General features: G+C 41.9%; 2 protein-coding genes across 3 annotated transcripts in view; one reads left to right on the plus strand and one right to left on the minus strand.

The window, feature by feature from the left end:
* Nucleotides 1-497: 497 nt before the first annotated feature.
* On the minus strand, nt 498-16,183 carry INSIG1 (insulin induced gene 1). Its single transcript, XM_089533578.1, has 6 exons — nt 15,940-16,183; nt 11,276-11,682; nt 6,976-7,100; nt 5,822-5,988; nt 4,229-4,328; nt 498-3,388 (listed from the first exon to the last, which is right to left on the minus strand). The coding sequence occupies exons 2-6, from the start codon at nt 11,673-11,675 to the stop codon at nt 3,359-3,361; spliced, it is 822 nt and encodes a 273-aa protein (XP_089389704.1). The 5' UTR covers nt 11,676-11,682; nt 15,940-16,183; the 3' UTR covers nt 498-3,358.
* Nucleotides 16,184-19,680: 3,497 nt separating this feature from the next.
* The window catches only part of LOC149310056 (uncharacterized), a 28,609-nt gene continuing 21,630 nt past the window's right edge, over nt 19,681-26,659 (plus strand). For both annotated transcript variants that reach the window (XR_016281862.1, XM_089531452.1), the window contains exons 1-2: nt 19,681-19,894; nt 21,190-21,272. Coding sequence is in view for 1 of the 2 variants with exons in the window: in XM_089531452.1 (XP_089387578.1) it covers nt 19,840-19,894; nt 21,190-21,272 (138 nt within the window). In the remaining variant the exon portion in view is untranslated. The remainder of the gene's footprint in view (nt 19,895-21,189; nt 21,273-26,659) is intronic.

Genomic DNA, 26,659 nt, shown 5'->3' on the forward strand with positions numbered 1-26,659 from the left:
TGTCTGAGCAGGAATTTGAGCCCTGCTGTCCAGTCATAGTCCAGTGGTCAAACCACTACATCACTCTGACCAAGTCTTCCCCAGATAATAACACCTTAGCTCTACTCCTAGCTAACTGGGTAAACATTTCAGGCAGCGCCCCTGCTTGGCTTAGCTTGGGAGTGAAGATGGCTTTCTTCATTTAAGACACTGGGACAGTCCATGGAACCCATCCCCCAATGCTCATCTAGGGAGATCACAATTTCTAGGAAGGGACAAGGCTGCTCTAGGAACTTTTCTGTCTCCAAATCCGCAAGATATCAGATGTGAAAACCATCCTCAGGCTTCTGGAACAGTGCAATTTCCAATTGTATATACTGTAGAAACAGCACGTTTTACTGGGCAACTCCAAAAAATGCTAAATTGCAGATGGGTCATCTGCCCCTTTGGGAACTTTGTCCACAATGCAATGCCAAGACCAATATTCAGGGAAGATTGTGACAGTTCTACCAAATCACTTTTTGTTTGAAACAGTTGTTTGAAATTTTTAATTTTATTTAAAAAAACACAGTTGAAAAATGTACTGAGTCTGAAAACTGAAAGAAACCAATCCAGGATAGTGCAAGTCCCCCCCCACCCCCCCACACTTTCTTTGTAACACAAACTCTGACCACTTTGGTTCAGATACTTACAAGTATTGGCAAGATTGAACTTTAAACATATTTTGGCTGTCTTTTCAAAACAGATTTACAAATAAACCTTTACAAGTAAAATACTTAACTCATTTAATGATTACATATTTACAGGTTATCATTGTCCTCTTTAGTTGCACCTAATATTAAGGATGTTGTCAAAAGAAACAACTTCCTAGGATCTTCTGTAATTGATATCTCCAACTAAATTTAATTGATACAGGTGGCTTTTGTCTTGCTAATGCATGCTCACTTGGGCATATCATTCAAAATGGAGTAAGCAGTAGAGATAGAATATTAATACATCTTTAAGACCCATGTGACAAGTAAGGCCCTAAGGCTGCAACTTTTGATTTATTGTTGAGCAGTATCAGACGTCTATGGAACACCTTCAAAGCAAGTCATTTGTACCTTACTGCTCATCATCTTCCTGACCACTTCTTCATTCAAGAAGAAACAAATCAAACCTACCTATAGTATTTAAGTATTCCCTCCAAACATTTTAGGCAAAGAGAGGCAAGCTCGCCTAAGGGTTACCTTGGGAATACTCTCAAACCTTCAAAAATGCATGAAATCTTTGAAAATTTTAACTCGCCAACCCAGGGCCTTGCTCATCCCCACCAGGCCCCAGTACAAAATCCCCTCTCATTTTACTTATCTTTCAAGCACTGCTTAGGGGAGCTGCAGTGGGATGCAGGGAGGGGAGAAGGAGATGCCTCTCCCTTCTGTCATCCTGACACATGGGTGAGCGAAGAGGACCACAGGGGATGGCGGTTCTCCTAAGAGCTTCTGTATACCTTGACGATTGGTGAAGATATGAATTTTCCTTCTGGTCAGACTCTAACCCAAGATGGGTGGAAGGTGGAAAATCAAGGTTTGTCAATTTGTTTGTTTTCCAAAAGGTTTTTTAAGCCTTTTATAAGATGGGAAAGCCTTGCTAGTATTCCTAGTTTTAAAATAGCAATTCTCAAAGTGTGTACTAGGGAAGAGGGGAGTTTAAGACTAGGGACAACAGCTAACAATAGTGGAACTATTTCCTTTCAGCAATGGGGCAATATACACAGCCATGAAAGCTGTCAGGAGGTTTTAAGGGGAGCCCAGCCCTTTCCCAGTGTTGGGATCAGTGACCTGTTCCACATAATTTTATATCCATAACAGCAGGCTATTCCCATATTTATTGTTCTTTAATTTCATCTTAAAGTTTTAAACAGTAGTCATTGACAAGTCTGGAAGCCATGAGATTGGAAATGGAAGAGGATCTAACTGCCTAATACAGAAAGGTAGCAGCACAGTAAGAGTGCACTTGGAAGTTGGACCACAGGAATTTAGTATAAGTTATAAATTAGCATTTGTCACTGTTATTGCTGAATTTTAGCTTCCATGAAGCATTGAAATGAGTTCAAAGTTCTCCTCTTCAAGATCCACTGTTCAATGAAGATATTAAAGAGGAGACTACAAGGCTCAGATTTTTCTCAATTGCACATTGCACTTAAAATTTTGAGACCCAATACTTGTTGTTCATTAGATCAACTGTAGTCTATACTATTTAAACCACTAGCGTGCTCATCATGAAGCTATTTATGAAACATCAGATACTTAATGTAGTAACAGAAGCATTCTTCCTTACAAGGCAATCACAGATTGTATGTTCTATAGAGTTTCAAACACCAACCCCTCCCCAACAAAACACAAAGTGAGCTTTAGAAACACACTGTAAAGCCAGATCGTTTATAAGAAGCATTCAGTAACACTGCTGGCTTGCCCTGCCCTTCTTATGGCAAAGTTTGTTTGGGCTCTGAAACCAGTCAGAAAGCTCAACAGATATCACATAGGAATGCCTCCTCTTCAACTGATGTAGTATTATTGAGGACAGGCTTGCCAGTAAAGTACTTAAGGATGGATGCACATAACAGATGTGGTGACACACATTACTGAACAGTAATTGATTTTGGCTGTGTGTATCCAATAGCAGGACCATAAATCACTAAATGTCCATAAACCATAGATTAACAGTTGACAGACTTATTGCTTCTGTCTACAAGATAATCTCATTCTTCCCCACCCTCAAATGCTCATGTATTGAAACAAACTGCACAAGTCAAACTAACACTTCAGGAATACTCCTGCATAAGCTTCTCAGAAACAGGTAAAATTCTCTCCCCTTGATTTCACTGAAGCCTTCCAAATGGATTGTGCCCACGGTCAGCTATTTCTCAATACAACTTCAAAAAGATTGTATTTTTTTTGGTGATCACCTTTATTTCAAAGGCAACCCTATCTTAAAAGATGTTTGAATATTCACTATTCCTATTAAACCCATTCATATACCCCACCCTTCAGTACCAATCAACCTTCTTTGGGCACTTGTACAAAGCTTTTGTTTCAAGGCTTTGAAATATGGCAGCTTTTTCAATGACTTCAACTGGAACGCAGGTGAAGTGCCACTAAGCATGGGCTTGTTACGCATCAAGTCTGTACTGGATTCTTCCACAGAACAGCCAAGCCCAGAGACTTCTCCTAAATATATTTGAGGTAAGCTCTTGGCCACGCTTAAGCTGAATGATTTTGTCTTCCCAAGTCATTTGTGCAGGGAGCTCGCTCAAGGTGTTCAAGAAGAAATCCTAGTTTGAAATCAGCAACAGATCTTACTTCTGCCTCCCTGCAGGTGCTTCAGATCCGAGCTGCATTTAGTCACTGTGAGGCTTCTCAGAAACACCCTGTAGTCAAAACAATAAGTGTTAATGTAGTTTTAAAAATTAAGTAATATTTAACTTGCATTGAAATTTGACTATATTCTTTTAAATTAGTGGAGCACCACAACTTTGATTTTGGACAGTCTAAGTAATGTGCCATTAAGACATTCTAATAACAATCCAGTCAGTTGGTGGAATAAAACCTGAACAGTAAGTCTATGCAAAATAAATCTTGGTTGACTTTGGGGCTGTGGGGGCAATTACAAGCAAACCACAGTTAACAAAGCCTCTGACAAAGTTCCTTTTTACAAAGTCTTTTTATGGGAGCCCAGCCTAGCCCCTCTTTTCTTGCTTGTCTAGCCAGGGAATTTTTTTTCTGCAGCCTTGGCATTGGGTGGATAGTTAAGGAAGACTGGAGGAAGGCACATTTTCAGTGTTGGGTTGCAGCAGCATGTTTGCAGTAAACAATGCGAAAAAGTCAACCTGGCAAAGAATGGGATTCTGCTCTTGGTGATTCTATTGTAGCTATGTACAACAGGAAAGTAGAACAGCTGCCTCCGTAATCACTTACAGAGCAGGTTTGAGGAGCAAAACCAAAAGAAAAAAGGAAAGCAATTTAGTCTGCCTCACTAGCTATTGTGGCATGCTCAAAAAGCATAACACTATAAGTTTTGTCACCAATTATTTGTAAGGAAAGAGCTTAGAAAACGGGTACTTTGTATTTTGCTTCATTAACTGATCATCATCCTGGAAGTCTGTGCCTGCATACAACACATAAGATGATGTGGGGTCACACTCATTGCAATCACCTTCTAATGAGGCACCACTTACTTTCAACACCTATTAAACATGCATGATAATTACCATAGCCAGTTGCCGTCCTATGTTTCCTACAGTCACACCTCCAGAAAAAAATATACATGGCAGCCAGGATCGGATGTAAAGAAAATCAGGCGAAGTATACCTAAAGACAAGTAAAAAAAAGAAAAACAATTTACAACTGTCTGTAGCTTTTAGAAACTGTTCAACAAAATTTGTCTTTGTAAATCATCAACATTTGACTATACTGGAAATATAAAGTGGCAGGATTATGAATGTGCATATAGGCATTATCACCTTTGTCAACCATATTATTATAATTAGAGTATTTATACCCTGCTCTTCAGCCACAAAGCCTCTCAGATAGGGTTGCCATTAGTCCGGACCTCCAAACCGGGACAAATGTAGGACAAAATTTTCAAATGTAGGACTTTTTTTTGGGGGGGGGGTCCTACATTTGAAAAAGAGCCTCGCTGAGGGAGGATTCCTTCTCCGCCTGGGCTCCGTTGGAGGCAGCCCAAGCGGAGAAGGAATCCACTCCCAGGGAGGCTTTCTTTTCCCCACCTGGGCTCCGTTTTTGCTGGCGGAGCTCAGGCGGGGAAAGAAGTCTGGCCTCTCTACAGAGGCCTCTCTCTCTTTCCCCCGCCACCGCTGTTGCACACTTTGCAACAAAGCCTGGGCGCGGGGGAAATCCCGGGGGCGGGGCCAACCCAGGGCGGGACCGTGCAGACCCGCCCAAAACCGGGAAAGTCCCGCCCACAGGCGGGATATGGCAAGCCTACTCTCAGAGCATCTTACAGATTGTTAATTTGCCACTTCCCTGTCCTCAGGCTTACAATTTGAAGAGACATGGCACAAAAGGAGAATGGAATGGCAGTGGGGAAGAGGATCAAGTCCAACAGATACTGCCGGTTCTTCTCTCCCTCTGAAGATAGGGTGGTGGCGGTTAAAATAGAGGGAGGGCCTTTCATCTGTCTCTGGGCCTAGGCATAGTGGAGCTGTGCCTGCCTCTTCTTCTCTCCCTCCAAGGCCAGGGTGGTGGCAGTCAAGATGGAGGGAGGGTCTTTCAGTACTAAGTATTTGCTGAAGAATATATTGATCACCCTCTCTCAGCAATACTAAGTATGTCACTGAAGAATATATTCCATTATTTTATTTACACAGTCACTTATTTGCCTCATTACCACCCTGGGTGTTGGGGGATAGCTTCTTTCCCCGCCCCCCAGGTTGTTTAAAAATGTTTTAGGATGTGTTAAGTGCAGCTTTGCAAAGATGTTACTTGCCTGAAAAATAAAAAAACAACAACACACCAACCAACCCTGGAACTAACTAGTCTTCCTAGGGGACTCTTGCATTTCTGTTGAGGAGGCAGCTTCTCTCCTCTGGTAGCTGGTATAGTTTCTTGGCTAAGTACAGAGTACAAGTACAAATTACCTGATAATTTAACATAGGCCAATGTTCTTTAAATAAAATAATGAATTACAAGAATGTCATGCCACTGAAACACAGCTACTGCCAATCTCACTTTATCAAAGAAATGGTGAACACATGGTACTTAAGAATGTAACACAAGTATAAACTTAATTCAGATCCCAAAAACAGGACACATTAAAGTGACACACTGGGAAAGATACTTACTGATAAACACCATTATAGACCAGAAACTGTGTAATCAGAGTAGCTACAAAAGCTATCGTAATTCCAAGGCCCAGGCCGCTTCTGGAACGATCAAATGTCCACCAGAGGCCCAGTGACAAAGCTGCCAGTGTTAAAGAGAGCTGGATGTTGTTTGCAAAATCCAATTTCTAAGCAGAAAGCTAAGGAAAATTAAGTGATCTTCATGTCTGACAAGTTTCTCCCCGCAAAAATTCTCAAGCCTAGCCATAGATTTTGTCATTTAATTCAGTACTATAAGGTGTTGCCTCCCTTTCACATTCTATGTGTCCCTTGTCTTTCATACATCCCTCTTTTGCACCTGCAGTTAAAGTGTAAAAAAACAATTCATGAAAGGGAAAAAAGGCAACAGCAGGACAGCTAAAGTACCTTTCCTTGCTAACATACTACTTGACTCTATTCAAATTTTCATTATGTAATCTGTCCAGACATTCCAAGGAAAATGAGGAGAAATTCAGTACCTCAATGAGATGCTGGTTTTCCTAAATAATGGCATTCAAAGGAAAGCCTGCAGGGGAAGCCAGTGAAAACTATCTTTGTCATACTCAAGAAGGGAACAAGTGTTACATATGCGCCAAAGCTGCCCAAACAAAAACTTTAATCACTCTGAATATCAAGTGATGCCTTCGATTATGAAGTTAGATCAGATCTGGCTTCGCAAGAGTTTCCAATACTATGCAGGTATGCCTGATCATTTACTTTGTTTCTTCTTTTTATCTTATACCCCACTGCCTAATCTTTCATGTGCTATAGTAATCAGTTCAACGCCCAAAACATGCCTGGCTATAACTAGCATTGCCTTTTTCAGACCATTGGGAATCTGAGAGCTGGTATAAAGATCCTCCAGACCACAAATAGTGAGTTCTCTTCAGCAGCGACATCAGAGCCAAACTCTTGTCCTGCTGCTGGGGACGGTGGCTTCCCTTCTGCCAACAGAAGTAGTCCTATTGTACACAGAACTAATCAACAAGACATACAAATTCTTTTAAAGGGATATTTTAGAAAGAAGCAAGTGTAGAAATTAACATCTGAAGATGGAGTCATTCCTGCATATTTACATTTCAGTTAAAAGCTGATTGATTATTGTCTGAAATACAGATAAAATATTTCAAGGATACAGCACTTGCATGGTTAATCCCAACAAATACTGCTATACATCGCATCACGCTGGCCCATTCTCGCTTGAATTTGTGAGGCTCCCCAAGGTGACTGTCAATGCAAGGATAAAGCAGTCCAATAACAGCTGTTAAAAAAAGAAGACAAAATTATTCACAAAGTTATTACTACCAAGGTCCTCTATATATGCATTTCCACAGTACATAGTGAAATGTTAGGAAGAAGGTTGACCTATATATGTTAGTGTTATGTCTGTAAATGACATTTGAGAAACTTAAGCTTCATGTATGTTCATGCATTTGCAGTGGAAGGAGGACCAATGCTTATTTGCCGCTGTCAATCAAGGAAGGGGAGAGTTTCCTCACTTAACCATCTTCCTATTGTCAAGAAATGGGAATGCTTACCAACTTCCAGAAACCTTCCAAGTTCAAAGACCTTTATAAGCTTTAAAGTCATAAAGGGAGTTATGGCCTTCTTTTCTGACAATGCTACTTGATTTTTTTAAAAAGTTAAACATTTAATGTCCACTGTGGTAGTTATATGATCACTTTTTCTAGCTGACAAGTAACATACGGGCTTTATCAAAGTATCACAGAGCAGGAGCTGCTGAAGTGGAATACCTTTCAAAATGATCAACTACTGTTTAACTAATGTTGTTGTTCTGACTTGTGGTGACCCTAAGGTGAGCCTATCATGGGGTTTTCCCAGCAAGATTTGTTCAGATTCACCACCCCCCTGCCGGTATCTTCCTCTGAGGCTGAGAGAGTGTGACTTGCCAAAAGTCACCCAGTGGGGTTCCATGGCTGAGCAGGATTCAAAACCTATTCTCCACAGTCCTAGTCCAGTGCTCAAACTACTGCACCACACTGGCTCTCAATTCTACTAACCTTAATAGAAGTCATCTTCATGTTGTAATTTACAGCTTACAAGACAGCCTTTCAAAGACTTAGTGCACATTATCAACACATGTAGAGATTGTTTCAAACAGCCTTCAAATCATGACTTGTTTCCAAATCACTGCCACATGAAGAGACAATCTCTAGAGAGATTTTACAGAGCCCTGGTGGTGCAGTGGTTAAATGCCTGTACTGCACCCATTCACAGCCACGAGGTTGTGAGTTCGATTGCAGGGACTCCAAGGTTCACTCAGCCTTGCATCCTTCTGTAAGTCGCTAAAATGAGTACTCAGCTTTTTGGGTGCAATTAGCTTACACTTTGTAAACCACTTAGGGAGTGTTTATGTGCACTGATAAGTGGTATAGAAATGTACTTGCTGTTGCTATAGAGTTCTTACACCTGGCTAGAAAAGTTTCTAAACCAGATGGGTCAGCTCTTCATGCCAGACAAACAAGTGCAGAAGATTGCTCTGTTCATTTAACAAAACCATCAGCAGGAATGAAACCAATGTATGGAGACTGTTTCAACCAGCTTTCGTGTAGTAATAACATGCAGACCAGAACTTGTTTAACTTGCTGTTTTAGGGGACACATAATAATAATAATAATAATAATAATAATAATAATAATAATAATGGATTTATTTATATGCCGCCCAATCACTGGGAATCTGGGCAGCTTACAACAGAGGGGATATCATAGTGATAGTGATCACTATCATAGTGATAGGCTCCAATTATTTCTGTGAGATCCAGCCAAAGCTACCTACAGGCCTGTATGGCTGAAGCCTCTTGAGTAGATGAGCACAAACTAGCTATTTAATTCAGCCCTGGAATAACCTGTGTAGGAAAAGGGACTGGCACATTCAGGCCTGTGCCAACATCAACTCTGTTTAGTATTGGAAAAACAGCGTGGTTTCAAAATTATATTTTAGGATGCCAGAAAATACCATTTGGAATCACATCGTATTTGAAAGTAGTTGTTTCACTAAACTGATGGCAAATTATAGTACTTAGCACTGAATTTGGAAATTAACTTTTTGGGGGTTAAACATTTTTGTACAATCATCATTTAAAGAACTGCAAGGTCTCACCATGCTTTCTTAGACCTAAGTACCCATCTGCAAAATGGGAACAACCACCACCCTACTCATATTACATCAGAAGTAAGATTGGTGTGGGGTATGCATCAACCTCTGGACATTGTTGGACTGCCTCTCTCATCAGTCACAGCCAGTGTAATCAATGATGAAGGACCATGGGTGCAGCTACTGACCAGCATCAGGACCCACCCCTAAATAAAAATATGTTACACAACAGAACCATAACAAGTGAGTAGTCTTGCTTATCACCAGCTTGTTTCGCATTGTGCATTTGGAAAACCATAATTTTCAGTTCTCTTTAAATTCTCTCAATTCTGAAGACAGTTCGAGGTTTGAAAGGATGTTATCTCAGCTTGAATGAGCCACAACATCCATTTTAATAGCAAAACAATATAAAAACATGTTACAGAATAATTTGTTCTGTCTCTGCCCAAAGATTTGACAAACTATAAGTCAACCTCAAAGAGAAGTCAAGGACAGGTTTTGGAGCCAAAATTATGGATTTTTATATGACCTGTAGATAAGTTGAAGGTAAAACTTAGGGGCATGTAACAAAGGATGTAAGTAATGAAAGTACAGTGCGTCCTCGCCTTACGCGGGGATCCGTTCCGGATCCCTCCGCGTAAGGCGAATTCCACCTATGCTTGAGCCCCATTGGAAACAATGGGGCTCGTGCGTGGCGGCGCGCGGGGCGCAACGGGCGCGCACGCCCATTCAATTGAATGGGACGCGCCGCCCTTTCCGCCCCGCGGCTTGAGCACATATGCTCAAGGCCGTGTATGGCACGGGCGCACTGTACAAAGAACTTACAAAATCTCAGCAGACATTAAATGTTTGTGCTCATACTAAAGATGGGATGGATGACAGAACAGAGGGTGATAAGTGCTTCCAGGACAGGTTATGCTCTTGCCTTTTACCAGGGGGTGGTTCTTTTTAAAAATAAGGGTTTAGATACAGTATTTACATTGACCTGTGTGTAAATCGACACAGATTTTTGGGGTCATTTTTTTAATTAAAAAATTCCTAGACTCTAGATTACTGTGTGAGTATATACAGTAATCCATGTTGAGGTTAACATTCTTTTTTAATTCAATTTTTATTTATGTTATGGTTGCAAGCCACAAGATTTGGGCTTTGTTATATCTATGCTTCATTTTCACTGGGTACAAAAGAGAGCCTCTCATTTAAACCTGGGTTGTAAGACATGTTGGGCTTTTAGGAACTCTTAGGTTCCTGCTGGCAGATGAAGCTGCTGCAGCTGCTCTTAGAACAGGCACCTTGCCAAGCTCCATTTCCCCTCCTCTGCTGTCACAACATGTGACTTCCTTGTTTTTCGATTAAAGTGTGTGGCATGTTCAGGCAGGGAACCAATAAGAACAGGAACATGCGGCTCACCAGTTTCAAGGGAGAGCCAATCAGGAGGCAGAGAATGGTGATGAGTCAACCCAGCTCGTGTTAAATCTTGACAGACAATTGCTTCAGGATCAGCCACAATGCCAACACTCACAGCCGCACGAGCTCAGAAGGGCGACAGGTTGCACAGGCCCATGTGCCACCCTGTCTATGCCCTCCACATCTGGTGGGTTCTTGCAAAGGGTTTTGGAACATGAATCAGCAGAGCTAACCATGGGTCCGAAACACACTGCAGAAATAATCCATCTTGAGACCACTTTAACTGCCCTGGCTCAGTGCTAGGGAATTCTGGGAACTGTAGTTTTGTGCGATATTTAGCCTTCTCTGTCAGAGAGCTCTGGTGCCACAACAAACTACAATTCCCAGGAGTCCCTAGCACTGAGGGCAGTTAAAGCGGTCTCAAACTGGATGATTTCTGCAGTGTGCTTTAGACCCATGTTTCATACCTATTGCTACTATTCTCCAAATTTACTCGCTACCTGGATACATTTGCAAAGTGCCTAAATTCTCACAGGTAGCCTCTGAGGGAGCTGGTGAAAGCTGCTCAGGAAGCCTTTTTGGATAAAGACTGAGGGAAAAAGTATTTAAATAAGGAAAAAAATCAAAGAAAATGTGGCTAAATTCTCATTGGTACAGTCTCTTGAGCAAGCTGATGAAAGCTGCTGAGAAAGCCTTTCTGGATAAAGATTGTGATAATTTCTTTAAATAGGGAAAAATACCTGAAAGAAAATGTGCCTAAATTATAATTGCTACAAAGCTGCTCAGGAAACCTTTTTGCATAAAGGCTGAGTGAAGCACAGAGTTTGATAACTAGTCAAAATGTGACCTCAGTGAAGCAAGAACCCAACACTAGGCCCCTCCAGTTAACCTCCATTCAGCCCAGTGACTCACCTGCTGCAGTCCCACAGCAAGGGGGCACCCACCAGGCAGAGGAGAAGATGGTAGAGATGACTTCTTCAGGGAACAGAGTCACATTCCTCTGGATCTGCAACAGGTTCAGCACCAGGGCGAGGAAAGTGCCCACGACAAAGAGCACCAGGCTCCGCTGCACTAAGTCCCTGCTCAAGTTCAAACTGCTGCTGGTGCTACTGCCAAGGTCTGAGTTGCTAGCACTACGGGCTCCATGACCCATCAATGTTAGGGGAGAACTTGAGACAGAAGTGCTCAACATTTCGCCCACTTTGGCTGCCAGCCCTGTAGCAGTTCCACTTAAGGGGATTCTGTGCCTTCCTCTGGCGGTACAGGAACAACTCCAGGTACGATCCTCCAGTCTGGGCAAAGGTTTCTCCATTAGTTTTCTGTAAGGTGCATCAAGAAATGGTTAGTGAAGAACAGCCAAATCAGACCACAGGCTTCTTTCATGTTTTATCTGTGTAATCCCCTCAAATTTCACACTTTTCTACCATGAGATAGAACAGAAAGCTGATTTACAAACAAGAGTTAATGTGGGAAAGAAAACAACAACTCATTTCACTGATATACCACAGATGTAGTGTAGCACAGAAGCAGAGAGAATGAGTTGTGATTTAGAAGATCACAAACACAAGTAAAAGTTCAACATCGAATCACAAGGAGCTATTTTTTAGTCTCAACCTTTCTCTTCTATCTTGTAATAGGATAATACTGTCCTATCTAATGGGGCTACTGTATGCATTACAGACATGGTGAATGATTCTAAGCACTGAAATGCTAATGCTGCTATTTTAGTAAACAATGTTAAGCTATTATTACTATGATACAAAAATACTTTGGATAGCCAGTGAAACATAACAGCCAGTCATTAAGATCAGGAGCTGGAGAGACCCAGCTTAAAATTTGCATTCACTCACTTGTGACCATGGATCACTCTCTTAAAGCCTGACCTACCTACAAGACTGTAATGAGGACATTTGTTTGACTTATGCCCTGCATTTCTGCTAGGACTGCAAGACAAGACAAGCTTCCAACATAATTAGAACAGTACATTTTAATTTGTTGTTGTTTTTCTTGTTGTGTGTAGTTTCCAATCTATGGTGACCCTAAGGCAAATTTACTGTGTAATAAATACACAATAAACTATATTATTTACAAACCAGCAATTTTGAAACTCCACACTAATAATAAGGGAGTGGGAAAATAATATAATTATGCAGCACAGAGACTATTTACATTACTTTGAGCTTTTGAGGAAGGCCAGAAAAAGCCTAACTGATTAAGTTAACAGAACTAGTGGCCTCACTGTTTTCAAGAACATAAGTGGAGATAAGGGTTATCTACCTAGAACTTCAAACACTTTCCTCCACCATGATCAAAGTGTAAATGGACAAATGCAATAACATCAGGGGACGAGGTCAACTGCCACCCAGACAGTGTGGTTTCTACTTAATTTTAAAGGTTTTTCTAAATATTAAAAATGTAGAACAAAATTGTCCAGATAGGAATGACTTGGGATATTTAGTCAAAACTAGTTTTAGATTTAGAAACATTGCTATTACATCTAAAAATGTGCAATCCCATTTTTGTTACAGCTTTCTCTCTGCAAATTTTCTTTCAACAAACTTTTCCTTGGACAGAGCACATACCTATATAGTCAGGATGCATATCTACTCTCTTCAGCAAAACACAGGCCTTCCATCTGACAACCCACACACCAAAAAGTAAGAAAACCTCTGGAAAGGTCACTGAGATTCCTTTGTAAGAAGTCATTCAACAAGATTTATCCCATAAAAATGCACCCTTCATTACTGGAGAAAGCATTAGTTGTTTGGGTTGATAAAAGACTGTAAAATTAAGACCTACAGGATACAAGTGGTATGTATTAGTTGGCTGACAGACAAGACTGGTCTAGAAGCTTTGAAAAGCTTCACACATTTCTGCTACCACTCCTGAAGTGCCTGTGGTCTAAAACACATTGCAGAAATAATCCAGTTTGAAACTGCTTTACCTGTCCAGGCTCAGTGCTAGGGAATTCTGGGAATTGTAGTTTTGTGAGACATCTAACCTCTGTCAGAGAGCTCTGGAGCTAAAAGAAACTACAAATCCCAGGATTCCCTAGCACTGAGTCATGGCAGTTAAAGCGGTCTCAGACAATTATTTCCGCAGTGTGCTTTGGACCTATTCCAATTTGCTGACCCCCGCCCATGTCTAAGCGGCATCTTCAAGACTTTTTAGACAGAATTTCCATCCACTAGCTACTACCCTTCCTGAGCAAGAGCTACAGCTATTCCTGCTATTTAACATTTGTGTCTATTCGCTATCTTAAGAATGCTGGGCCCAGAGGAAGAACAGCCTTACAGCAAGCCAAGGCACTGATCCATTTTCACCAATATTGCCCAACTGACCAAGAGCACCCCTCCAAGTCCTCAGACAGGATTCTTTCCCTGCTTTATGTGGAGATGCCAGAGATAGAGCATGGGACCTCATGCAAAGAAGACATGTGGCCTACCTCTGAGCTACACCCCTCCCATGAAAACTATGGCTGCAGTGCTATGTTTGCTCACCTGACAGTAAACTAAACAGTGGGATTTCCTTCCAAATCCTTCGCCTGAAAACTGGCTAAGACTGGACAGGTGGATGTTATATTGCAAGATGAAACAGAGAATGAAAAACATACCTTATACCAGATCAGGCTGTCTGTCAACTGTCTAGCCTAAAAGAAGAGGCTCTCCAAGATTTCATTCATCAATCTGTCTCCAGTCCTACTACAGATGCTGGAGGTTGGACCTGAGACATCTTTTATACAAAGCATGCCTCCAGGATTACTCTGCTGTGGACTCATCTCAAGACTTTTACTTTTCATACTCTCAGAGCTGGATAAGAACCAAACAGCCCTCTCTTCCAGAAAAACAGTCTCTGGGATGCTTTTTCACTCCAGGAAGGAGAGATTTCCCAGGAGAGAAAAACATTCATTCATGAGATGTTCTTATCTGATAGCCATTTAGTGTCCTCACCTGATACAAGCATAATAGATTCTCCTATCTACTTTCAAAATCCCTCCCTCAAATCCAGATCCCCCTTTTACTGGAAGAATTTGGAGATGGATTATCTTCTTGAGGTCCAAGCTCCTGGCTGCTAGCTCTCCTGTGAAACAAATGGGGGGCTGGGGGTGAGTTACCCCAAAAGCTTCACCTTCAAGGTCTCAGTCCTTAGGCATAGATTCTTACAAAAAGGCTCTTTGAATGAACACTAGCAGGCCTGCTACACCAGCGTTTAATAGATCTTTTGCTAAAGATGTTGGTTATGGGGCGGATCACCCCAGCATTCAGAAGCAGCCATACACTGGTGCAAGGACTTGACCTGTTGCAATACATGGGGAAGAGAATAGAAGGCAGTTGTGGGAGATTCTTTACACACAAAACACACAAGCTGTGAAGACTGACATCCATTCCACACTGCAGACATAATCAAGTTTGACACCGTTTTAACGGCCATGTCTCAATGCTGAGGAAATCTGGGAACTGTAGTTTGTGGTGGCCCCAGACCCCCCCCCCCAACAGATCCAGCCTCTCTTTAAAAACCTCCAAAGGATATGCATTCTATTACACTGGGCCCTTCTTATCTGCTGGGGTTTGGTTCCAGAATCCGTGGATGCTCAAGTCCCATTAAATATAATGGCAGAGCAAAATGGTGTCCCTTAAATAAAACGGAAAACCATAGAATCATAGAGTTGGAAGAGACCCCAAGGGCCACACTCTCTCAGCCTCAGAGGGGATGGCAATGGCAAACCCCCTCTGAAGAAACTTGCCCCACACATGCACACCAATGACAGGAGTGCCATATGCCAAAAAGGACTTGAAGACACACAACAACAAAGAAAATACTATAATGCTCGGCAGAAGTCAACAAGGAAAGAGGAAGACTGCAGTCCAAGTGGATAGACTCAAATTAGGAAGCCAGGGCCATGAACCTGCAAGGAGATGTACTAAAACAAAGGAAAGTACTTGCCCATAGGGAAACATGAGGAATACTTGACTACAGGGAAACACGGGGATTACTTGGCCATAGAGAGTAATGGGGATTACTTAAAACTTAATCATAATCATAATCATAATCATAATCATAATCATAATCACTTGCCTATAGGGAAACAGGGGAAAACTTGCCCATAGAGAATCATTGGGGATTACTTGCCCATAGGGAAACATGAGGCATACTTGCCCATAGAGAATCACTGGGGAATACCTGCCCATAGGGAATCACTGGGGAACTCTTGCTTATAGGGAATCATTGGGGAACCCTTGCCTTCAGGGAAACATGGGGATTACTTGCCCATAAGGAATCATGGTTTCTCTATGGGCAACGGGTGTCATTTGTTCCAGTGCATCTCCTCTGCAAGAGCTGAGCAGGGCGCCTGATACCAGGGCGACTGGGGCTGCTCCCACACTCTAGGAATACCCCGCTTCGAGCCCAGTTGGGCTGCGGTGGCTCCGTCCTGTGGAACAGACGACGATGCCGAGAATCCCACCGCACGGAGCCAGGGCAGCCACCTTGCCAAGGAAACCCCTTGCCTTCAGTCGGGAAGGCACAGAACAACAGTAACAACCGCCCTTTCCCCGCAGTAGCGACAGAAGCCCTACCTTCCTCCTCCTCAGGCGCCGTCCTTCTGCCACTCTGCAGCCACGCAGAGCCACTCAAATAGCCTCCTCCTCTTACTGCGCATGCGCGGCGGGGGACGCCTCCTCCGGCCGCCGAGCCACCTGACCCGCCGCCGGCCTATCAGCGGGCGGAGCGCGAGCCGCCTCAGCACCCGCCCCCCCTGCTGCTGACGACGACAACAAGGAGACGCTTCCTCCCGAAAACAACCTTTTCAGTCTGGTGAGGCCGCCCAGCCAATAGGAGCCGGGCTGCCCATATGACGTCAGGGACACACCACCCGCCCTTCGCTCAAGTGACAGCTCGCGCGCTTCGCTTGGCAGGGAGCGAACGTTGGATGCGGACTTCTTTGAGGGAGAGAGGGGCGGGGCCGCGTGTGGCGCGTGGAGAAATGGAGGCGCATAGAACGTTCCCAAGCGCCGCTCTAGGAACGGCGCGGGGTCGCCATGGCAACGGGGAGGGAGCGCCCGAAAGAGGCCTAAGTAGGCCCAAAGCGCAGCCTCCATTGATTCCTATGGAGTCTTATTGTTATGTTTAATTTTTACTCTGGGCCGGGTGACCCTCCTTGGTCCTCTTTTCCAGGACGCGTCCTCCATTGCCACCTTCTGCCCAAATGTCCTCCATTCTGAGCATGATTAAGAAGCATGAAAATATATCGATATAGTTTACACACATATATATATATATATCTTTTCTTATGTCCTCCATTTTTCTCTCCAGTGCCCTGCATTTTCTTCTTCTCTTTTGAACTCTTTTTACTAATAAAATAACAGCAACAACAAAAGTTCAGCCCCACATTTTGTGGGGCCCTTCTTGTCCTCCTTTGCGGTTATGGCGCCTGGTCACAGATTTAAACAAACAAACAAACATTGCAATAAAATTTAAAACATAAAAAATCACCTGAAACTGAAAGCAATATAAAATCCCATTAAAATACAATGGGATTTAAAAGGCAAGACACGTGATGCTCAAGATAAAAAACCACTGCAGTGTGCTTCTATTTTAAACAAATAAAAACGTCTTGGCCAATATTTGTGGGGTTTTTTCTTGCATATTTTAATACATTTTCTATATTCGGTTCGCCGCTCGGCCATGAAACCTGTTGCGTGACCTGAGCCAAGTGACACTCTCTCAGCCTCAGAGGAAGGCAAGGGCAAACCCTCTCTGAAGAAATCTTACCATGAAAAACCCAGGATAGGTTCTCCTTAGGATTGCATTAAGTTGGAAACAACTTGAAGGCACACAACAACAAACTCCTTCTACTTGTAACGTGCCATTTACAATGACTGATACATATGTGTGTCAGTGTGTGTGTGTGTGTGTGTGTGTGTATATATATATATATATATATATATGTTGTTGTGTGCTTTCTTATATGACTTATGGAGACCCTAAGACAAACTTATCGTGAGGTTTTCTTGGCAAGGTTTCTTCAGAGGGGTTTTCCCATTGCCATTCTCTGAGGCTGAGAGAGTGTGACTTGCCCAAGTGGGTTTACATGACCACCGGGATCCAAACCCTGGTCTCCAGAGTTATAGCCCAATGTTCAAACCACTACACCATGCTCTCTCTTAACTGATATATGTTTTTTAAAAATCAAAATAATGAACAAACAGAAATCAATAGGGTATCAACTGTGCAGCGATGCCAAGTACAACAGTGGTGTGGCATATATATAATATATACACAAATCTACAGCACTATACAAATAAAGAATAATAATAAAAACACACACACACACACATACACAGTAGGACTTGGTATCTTCTGGGGTTTGATTCCAGGACACACACACACACACACACACACACACACAATCCCTGCATGGATACCACTTTTAACTACCATGATGTTGATCACACGGGGGACAATTGGAAGTATAAACAGTGATTAACCCATGATAATCCTGCAATTGTGCTAATGGTTTTCACATGACATTGAGGTGAAACGTAATTAAAGTGCCATTATCCCGTGAATAATCAGACAACAAACAGCAGCAAATAATTCATGACTTTTTGCTGTTTATTGCCTGGTTATTCCCTGGTTATTCATGGGCTCTTGTGTTAATCTCATTTTAATCGCATTTTAATGGCAATTGTGTGATTATTTTCACGGGTTAATCACTGTTTCAACTCCAAATGCATCTGAGGAAGTAGACTTAAGTCTACGAAAGCTCAGGCTGCCAACGTCTTCCTTTCAGTTAGTCCCAAAGGGGTTATAAAATCTATTAACTGATGTTGTTTGTTTGTTATTCTTGTTGTCCCCCACCTTGATCCATGAGGAGGTGGGTAAGAAATAATAATAATAATAATAATAATAATAATAATAATAATAATAAGGTAGATCAGAATGAAAGAAAGCAACTGAACTTCATGGTTGAGTCAACCAAGGTCTCACTAGACCTGCTGTAAAACATCAGATTGTCAGACCACACCAGCATTTAACCATCTCCTCCTCTTTTATCCTCAGGCTTCGTCTGCCTTTCCCTGCCTGTCATTTGACATGCATGCTGTATATTTGTAGGGCAACTCCTGGGTGGATGGTGCAATCTGCAGCACAGGAACATGTGGGTGGTCACAAAATACAGGACTTTTCCCTCACCTTTGCTATGACTTCCTGAAGTGCTTGCATGCCAGAGGATGTATACAGATGACCGTGTACGCTATGGTTGACATGGAAACATTCTTCATGTGTTTATTCTTAAATGTGAGATTACTGTACGGCTGGCACTCTGTTTTCACCGGGGATCTGTTCCGGACCACCACCCCGGCGAAAACAGAGACTCGCCAATATTCAAGCCCCATAGGCTTGAATGGGGCATGTGTCTGCGAGCGCACGCAGGGAGTGCCCACAGGGGCACGTCCCATTGGAAATAACGGAGGTCACCCCTCCATGAGTATTCAAGACCACAGACCTCAAGTCCACGAGAAAAGAGGGGCGACTGTATATACTCATGTATAAGTCTAGAAATTTTAATTAAAAAATTGAGCCCAAAAACTGTGTCGACTTATCCACAGGTCAATGTAAGTACTGTCTCTTGTTGTTGTTGTTGTCGTGTGCCTTGAAGTCATTTCCAAAGGCACACAACCACAAAGTTCTTTTGCTTGTAAAGTACCATTTACAGTACAATGACTGATAGGTGTGTGTGTGTGTGTGTATTTGTTGTTGTTGTGTGCCTTCTTTTCTGACTTATGGTGACCCTAAGGCAAACCTATCATGGGGTTTTCTTGGCAGGTTTCTTCAGAGGGGGTTTGCCATTGCCATTCTCTGAGGCTGAGAGAGTGTGATTTGCCCAAGGTCACCCAGTGGGTTTTCATGACTCCACTGGGATTCAAACCCTACTCTTCAGAGTTATAGTCCAACAATTAAACCATTACACCACGCTGACTCTCATTGTAAGTACTGTACTTTTTCTTTATCAAAAGAAGGAACCATCTGAGTAGAGTGGCGAAAGGTAAGAGCTTAGTCTGTCCCAAGGGAACCTAAAAGAAATGCCAACTTCTACTCTCTCTGTTACAGTACCGTTTCTGGCCTTTTTGAATGCTTGGGTGGGAAAATGGCAGTGGTGGAAACTCTTTGTTGCTTCCCCTCAAAGGAGTGCCCAGAGGAATTTATTTTTGAAGGATTTGAATGAGACATTTATATATGTTTGTCAGCTTTTTTAGGTTAAAATCGGACAAAGTTATTACATTAAAGTTAAAGGCTATAACCACTCCTAACGTAGTCACCATTTTCTTTGCTTTGGTTTTTCATCCTTTTTGATGTGTGTGCATTTTCTCATCCCCACGTGTGTCTGGCATGCTTAAGTATTTGAAGGGGTGTCACATTGAAGATGAAGCATGCTCATTTTCTGCTGCTCCAGAGGATAGGACACAGAACAGTGGATGGAAGCTACAGGAAAAGAGATGCCACTTAAGCATTTGGAGACACTTCCTGACAGTAAGAGCTTTTTGGCAGTGGAACGCGTTCCCTCGAGTGTGATAGAGTCTCCTTCTTTGGAGGTCTTTAAACAGAGGATGGATGACCATCTGTCAGGGGTTCTTTGATTGTGAGTTCCTGCATGGCAGAGGTTTGGACCGGATGGTCCTTGGGGTCTCTTCAAACTCTATGATTCCACCCCTTACACAGCCACAATACAATAGCTCTCTCTTTCAACCAACCTTTTGGGTGAAGACAAACATTTATGCCTGCTGGGATTTTGTAAGTTCTTTGGCATAATTTTCCTTTGCTTCATCCTTTACATCGTTTGTTTCAAGTCCCTAGGACGGTTTTACCCTTAACTTTTCCATGGATCATATTTAAAAACCCATAATTTGGCTTATACATGAGGTCGACTTATAGTTGAGTATATTTGGTATGTCTTCTTGTTGTGTGCCTTCAAGCTGCTTCCAATTTATGGCAACCCCAAAGCATCATGGGGTTTTCAGGGGCTGAGAGGGTGTGATGCACTCAGGGTCACTCAGTGGGTTTCCAAGGCTGAACAGGGAATTGAACCCTGCTCTCCAGTGTTGTAGTCTTACTACACCACTCAGATTATGTCTTACCTCTTCCACTTAGATCAAGGTATCTTAAATGGCAGACTCCCCCCACTTTATCCTCACAACAACCCTGTGATGTACATTAAGCTGAGAGAGGGATTGACTCACAGTTATTCAGTGAGTTTGATAGCTGAATGGCAATCCGAACCTGGATCTCAAATCTGAGGCCCACGTTCTGACCAGTTTACTACACTAGCTCTCCCAATGCTACTTTTGGAACGATGGGAAAGGCTGCAATGCAACTCACTCCTCCATCTCATGGGTTACCACTGGCTATCCAGACCATGTGGAAAGAGATCACCATATTCCTCCCTAAGGATTAGGGATGCTGGCCACTCACAATCCTCCCATGGGCTGGGAATTTTTGATGAAGGACCTATGCTGCTGCATTTCCCATCCTGGGAAGGTAATGACAGAAGAACACCATTGAGGACCTATGCAGCAGTACCTCTAGGAATGAGAGGAAGAGGGTTTAATACCACCAGGAGTTGAGACTTTCTCCTCTGAAAGTTCATTTCCTCCAACCAGTAGGTAAACCTAGCCTGTGTTTGGCTTTTGCTGGCTTTTAAAAATATGTGCAGACTGATTTGTTTAGAGGCAAATTACTTTGTTTTCTGTTAGTAAACTTGTGGGCTTTGGACAGAGGCACTCCTGAATTTACAGCTAGATTTCATTGTCTTCCTTATCTCTTATCAGCAAAGCACAATGGCCACCTAATCCCAGTGCATCACCTGAGAGAACCAAATCTGAATATCTGCGGACTCTTCCACTTTCATCAGGTCTGTTTCTTTTTTTAAAATGTTTTTCTTTATCTCCTTCCCTCTGCTTTTTGCAACATCTTGCTTAATCGATAAAGACTTCTTAAAAGCTTGAACACAGTTTGGGGTTTGGAGATGATTTTGGTACATATTCATGTAGATTAAATTATCATATACTGTACCTTTTTCAGTGCTTGCTATGTCCTTCAGGAGTCTGTTTGTCTGAGCTCAATGGAATTTACAGTTAAGTAAAAGTGCAGAGGTGAGGAGAGAGCATTTCTCAAACAGATGGGTTAAATGATCAATTTAATTTGAAGCAGAGGATAACACCACAAATAACCGGGACTAGTTTCCACCTTTTTCAGGACTGAGAAATTGCAGTTATGACCAGTTGTTTAGAGAACGTCAAAACTTTTTGCTTTTCTATAGTTTTTTGTGGGTTTTTCAGGCTATGTGGCCATGTTCTAGCAGAGTTTCTTCCTGACGTTTCGCCAGCATCTGTGGCTGGCATCTTCAGAGAAGATTTCCCTTTTCTCTTTACATGCTTCTCTTACAGGGACAATGAATGCTGTTAGGAAACTTGTTCCCAAGCTGATAATAAGAGAAAGAATTGGTATGCAAAGCAAAAACGTCACTGACACCAACTGATGGGCAAAGTTCAGCCCAGTTTTTCACTTCAGTGCACCTTAGTTGGAATGAGGTAAAAGGGAAAACTTGCCAAAGAGCACTAAAAGGGACAAGCTATTTACTGGTTAGAATAAGCTGCAACAAGCCAGCCCTCTCCCAAGTGGCAAAACCATTCTTCTGGGGATACTGGTGATTCTTGTATCATTGCAGTTCACACTTGTCTGCTGGTAGGTTGCAAGGTAATAAGTATCTTCTGTTCCATCTCAGGTTAAATAAAGGTGTTAAAGGTTTTTCTTTTCCTGTCTAGCATTCTTTTGAATATATTTTCCAATAGTCTAAAATGCACCTGCCATTTCCTTTCATTTAAAGGCACACAATGGGGGATTATAAATAACACAATATCTATAGCTGGAACGTAGTAAAAATCCACACCATTTGGCAGGACTGAGCAGACAATTAAACTATCCCAAAGTGAGAGAGTTCAAGCTATAATGGGCTTGAATTACAGTGAGACAAACCACAGGAATTTTAGCTCTCGTTTTCCCATACGTTAATGACCATAAATATGATTTCTTGCAAATGGCCCTGCTTCATCACTACATAAGTTTCAGTTCCTACTCTTTCATTTTTTTTAAAAAAAACTGCTGCTCAGTCAGCTGCTACTATTTTATTTGTTTTACCCCTGTCTTATTTATTTTGAAGGGGATCCAAAACATTTGGTTGATGCTTTCACAAAGATGGGTAATGTGTTGCCCATATTTTTTCAATAGTTGTGCAAATCAGGAGGAGAATATCTTCAGTCAGAAGTAGAAAACAGGTGCTGGATCTAAATATTGTAAAGGCACCAGATCATGTCTGATCTTGGAAGCTAAGCAGGGTCAACCCTGGTTGGTACTTGGATGGGAGACTATAGGTGCTATAGGCTATTTCAGAGCATGGGACTGGCAAAACCACCTCTCAGTATCCATTGCTTAAGAAAACCCTATGAAATAAATGGAGTCACCATAAGTTGAGAGGTGACTTGAACGCACACACACACACACACATCTTTGTTGTGGTGGTGATAGGGAATAATGGTGTGTTACTTGTGGTTTCCAGATTAGGAGCATTTTGTTACCTACAGCTCTCTGTACCAGAGCAGTTAACCCCAAGTATTAGGGCTGTGCGTGGGAATGCCATACTGTAATTCAGATCTGGACCCAGTTTAGATAAGACTGAAGCAAGATCCTTTCCATTCTGATGACAATCCTGAGTCCAAATCAAGATATGGAATTCACTCTTCAATTGGATTGGGAAAAGAAAAATGACAATAATTTTAACTTTTTTCATATGTCCGTACAACATTTGGAAATATGGTAGACCCTGAAGAGGGAATTGTTGTAGTGTGCCTTCAAGTCATTTCTGACTTACGGCGATGCTAAGACAAATCTGAAATAATGACCATGGAAGATATTTGTAAATTCAACCTATACAATGAGAGAATAGAAATAGTAAAAGAGTTCCTGTACCTTGGACCAAAGATTGATCAGAATGGGGACTGCAGTCAAGAAATCAGAAGAGGACTTTGGGGCTGTACATATTAGGAGGCCACCCCTTTCTCCCCTGGATCATTGCTGCGGCAACCGCACGGCATGGCAACAATCCGTTCCAAAAAGCAGCCGTGAAATGTGGCTCCTTTGTGCGCCACTACAGAGACACCATAAGCACCCTGTAGTGGCGCTGTGCTGTCCCTCGTGTGCCATGCCATTTGGGCACAGCACATGGCAGACATCATCATGTGCCCCATGTAAATGGCACACCAAGATGGCGCCCACGGCATGCGGTAGGATGCTCCACTCTACTGAGCTCTACTTTTGGCCCCAAGTAGCTCTTTTGTTTTCTGCAGTGAAGGCAGATAGCAATTCTGTGGGCAGATAGCAAAAAGACAGAGACTACCTTTCTTTCTTCCATCTAACACCTAAGTAACAACAGCTAGGAAATATCAGTGTATGGGAGAATAAATTTCACTATCTAAAAGAGAGAGAGAGAGTCATTAAACAGAAAAATTAACAAGAAATACCAACAGAAGATTAAGTTCAATGTGACAGAAGAAAATTAAAGAAAACCTCAGTGAGAGCAACAACTGCCTACTCCTCATTCTTTTGTGATCTGCTATTATTAAGAAATACTGGAAGTGCTTTACTGAATATTCAAAGATCTAACATAATACCTCCCCATAAGCATTGTGAGTGGTGAGTGCTGATGAAATACATGGCCCTGATAGCAGTTGTTGTTGTTGTTGTTGTTGTTGTGTGCCTTCAAGTTATTTCTGACTTATGGTGACCGTAAAGTGAATCTATCACAGGGATTTCTTGGGAAGATTTGTTTAGAAGGCAGCTGCCGTTGCCTTTCTATGACACACAGAGAGAATGTGACTTGTTGCCCAAGGTCACCCGATGGGTTTCTATGGCAAAATGGGAATTTGAATCCCAGTGTCCTAGTCCAGCACTCAAACTACTACACCATGCTGGCTATAAGAGCTGTAAATTAGCACAGCCCTTTTCTTCTTCCATGTGCCACCTCCAGGGCATTTTTCTTATATCATCATGTTTGAAATTCAAGTCTTTGACATCCATCACTTTAGACTGTCTTGTTCTTCTCTTGAACCTAATGGCAATAAGCCACCTCAATCCAGAATTTATACAAACTAGTCCAAGTAGCCTGATTAGCTTTATTATTCAGGATTTGGCCAAAGTAATTGTACAGTCCTGTCAATTAAACATAAAGAGATGGACTCAATCAAATTCTGTGGGGATTACAGTTATAAAGAGCACAAAAAATTAAGGGAGATTTAAGTTAGAGTTGTGAATTTATAATAATGTCATTATAAAGTGAAATCAGTCCTCAGGACTTCCTCTCATTCACATTTATTTATTTTGCGTATTTTAATTCCACTTTTCAGCTGAAAACGCTCTCACACTCAATTCTCATCCCTGTTGCTTTCCATAACCATCACTTTTACTTACCATCAATTTCTTTGATTTAGTTTCTGAGATTTAATATACCCCCTTTGCATCCAACATATTCTGAAGTGTAGGAAAAGTTAGCTTTGTTAGTGTTGTGGCTTCTGAATTTTGTTGGCATACTTTCTGTTTACATTTCTATATTTCCCTTTTCTATCTGAGTCTGATTTTTTTTCTAAGCGTCTCGTCATATTTTTTCTACCAGTTCTGTGTTCTCATTCCCTTCTAATCATTTTTTTTTTAAAAAAAAACCCTCTTGTTTTAATATTGTCTTGTCTGAATTATTCAGAATCTCTGGCCCAAAATGACATATACTTTTATCCAATTTGTTCTCACACAGTATTCTTTGTGAAGATGATGCTGATGAGGATGAAAAACCTCCATGTTTGATAAAGATCAAATCCACTGTTTTGGTTAGCCAGCTACTTTATATACAGCAAAGTGGTGAAATCTACCTTGTGATATCAAGGTGGAAATCAACTGGCCTAATCTATTTCTTTTGTATAAAAAAAATCCACTCTAGTGTTGGACCTGATATAGATCAGACCAGCATCCATGATGGCAGGTATAGCTTTTCAGCGGCAATAACCTTAAAGCAAAATTCTACATCTGTTCAACATTTGCAGGCATGACACTAACCCTAGTCACTTTTATCCTTTCCTCTGAATCCTGCTAGGTGTGGAAAGGATTTACTGAGTGGTCATGTGGAATCCCTCTTTACAACAGAGTATGATTCTATCATATCTACAAAATCAGTGAGAAGACTAAGAGTGGAGGAGAAGAAGAAGAACTGAACTGTCCCATATTGGATAATTACTGGCCAGCCTAAATATAGTCAGCCCTCCATATCTACAGATTTTTTATCCATGGATTCAAGCATCTATGGTTTGAAAATAATTTTAAAATATATAAATTCCAAAAAAGCAAAGCAGGAGGTTCAAGGCAGTTAAAAGAAAATACAGTCAACCCTCTGTTTTCACAGATTCTGCTTCCGTAGATTCAGCCATCCACAGCTTTAAAATATTATTTCCACCACACGCAAAAAATAACCTTGATTTTGCCATTTTATATAAGGGAAGCCATCTTATTTAATGGGACTTGAGCATTCATGGATTTTGGTATCCACAGGGGGTCCTGGAACCAAACCCCAGCAGATACAAAGGGCCCACTGTATTTCATTTTGGGCAAGATTTACTGGAAAATATGATGGCAATCCAACACTGAGGTGGATTAGATACAGTAGATCCATTTCAGTCTGGCTTCAGACTCGAAACCTGGTCTACATGGGTGATTTGCCCTGAGTTCCCGCTGGTTCTCTGACTACATGATGCAGGGCCAAAACACCCAATAGGGTCTGAACTGTCTTCATGACTCCCACATTTGCTTTGGCGCTTCTTTCTCCACATTTAAATAACATTTGCTGTGGGTTTTTGGGAAGGGATCAGCAACAATGGTGGGTGCCTTTTCATTTGTAGTCCCTGGTTGTTGTTCGGTGCCACTGCTCCAGACATGAGTTGCTCTGAGATCAGAATGAGGTGTCCAGTTCAATAGCATGGCTGGATATATCATTCTGATATGATGTGAATAGCAGTGTTGGGCAGTGAATGGGGACTGCGTGGGAAGGCAGCCACCCATCATCACTGGGAAAACCTGCAAGGTAATGGGTTGAATTTGGAGGGAATTTAGGGCACGGAATTTGGAGTATTCTGGCAAGTGTAGACAAGCACTGAGAGTGATCTGTATGTCTTGTTAGATAATCTACATTAAACACTGTACAGG

Source organism: Sceloporus occidentalis, unplaced genomic scaffold (genome assembly GCF_023333645.1).
Source record: "Sceloporus occidentalis isolate IW3139 unplaced genomic scaffold, rSceOcc1.0.p SCAF_7, whole genome shotgun sequence".
Taxonomy (NCBI): Eukaryota; Metazoa; Chordata; class Lepidosauria; order Squamata; family Phrynosomatidae; genus Sceloporus; species Sceloporus occidentalis.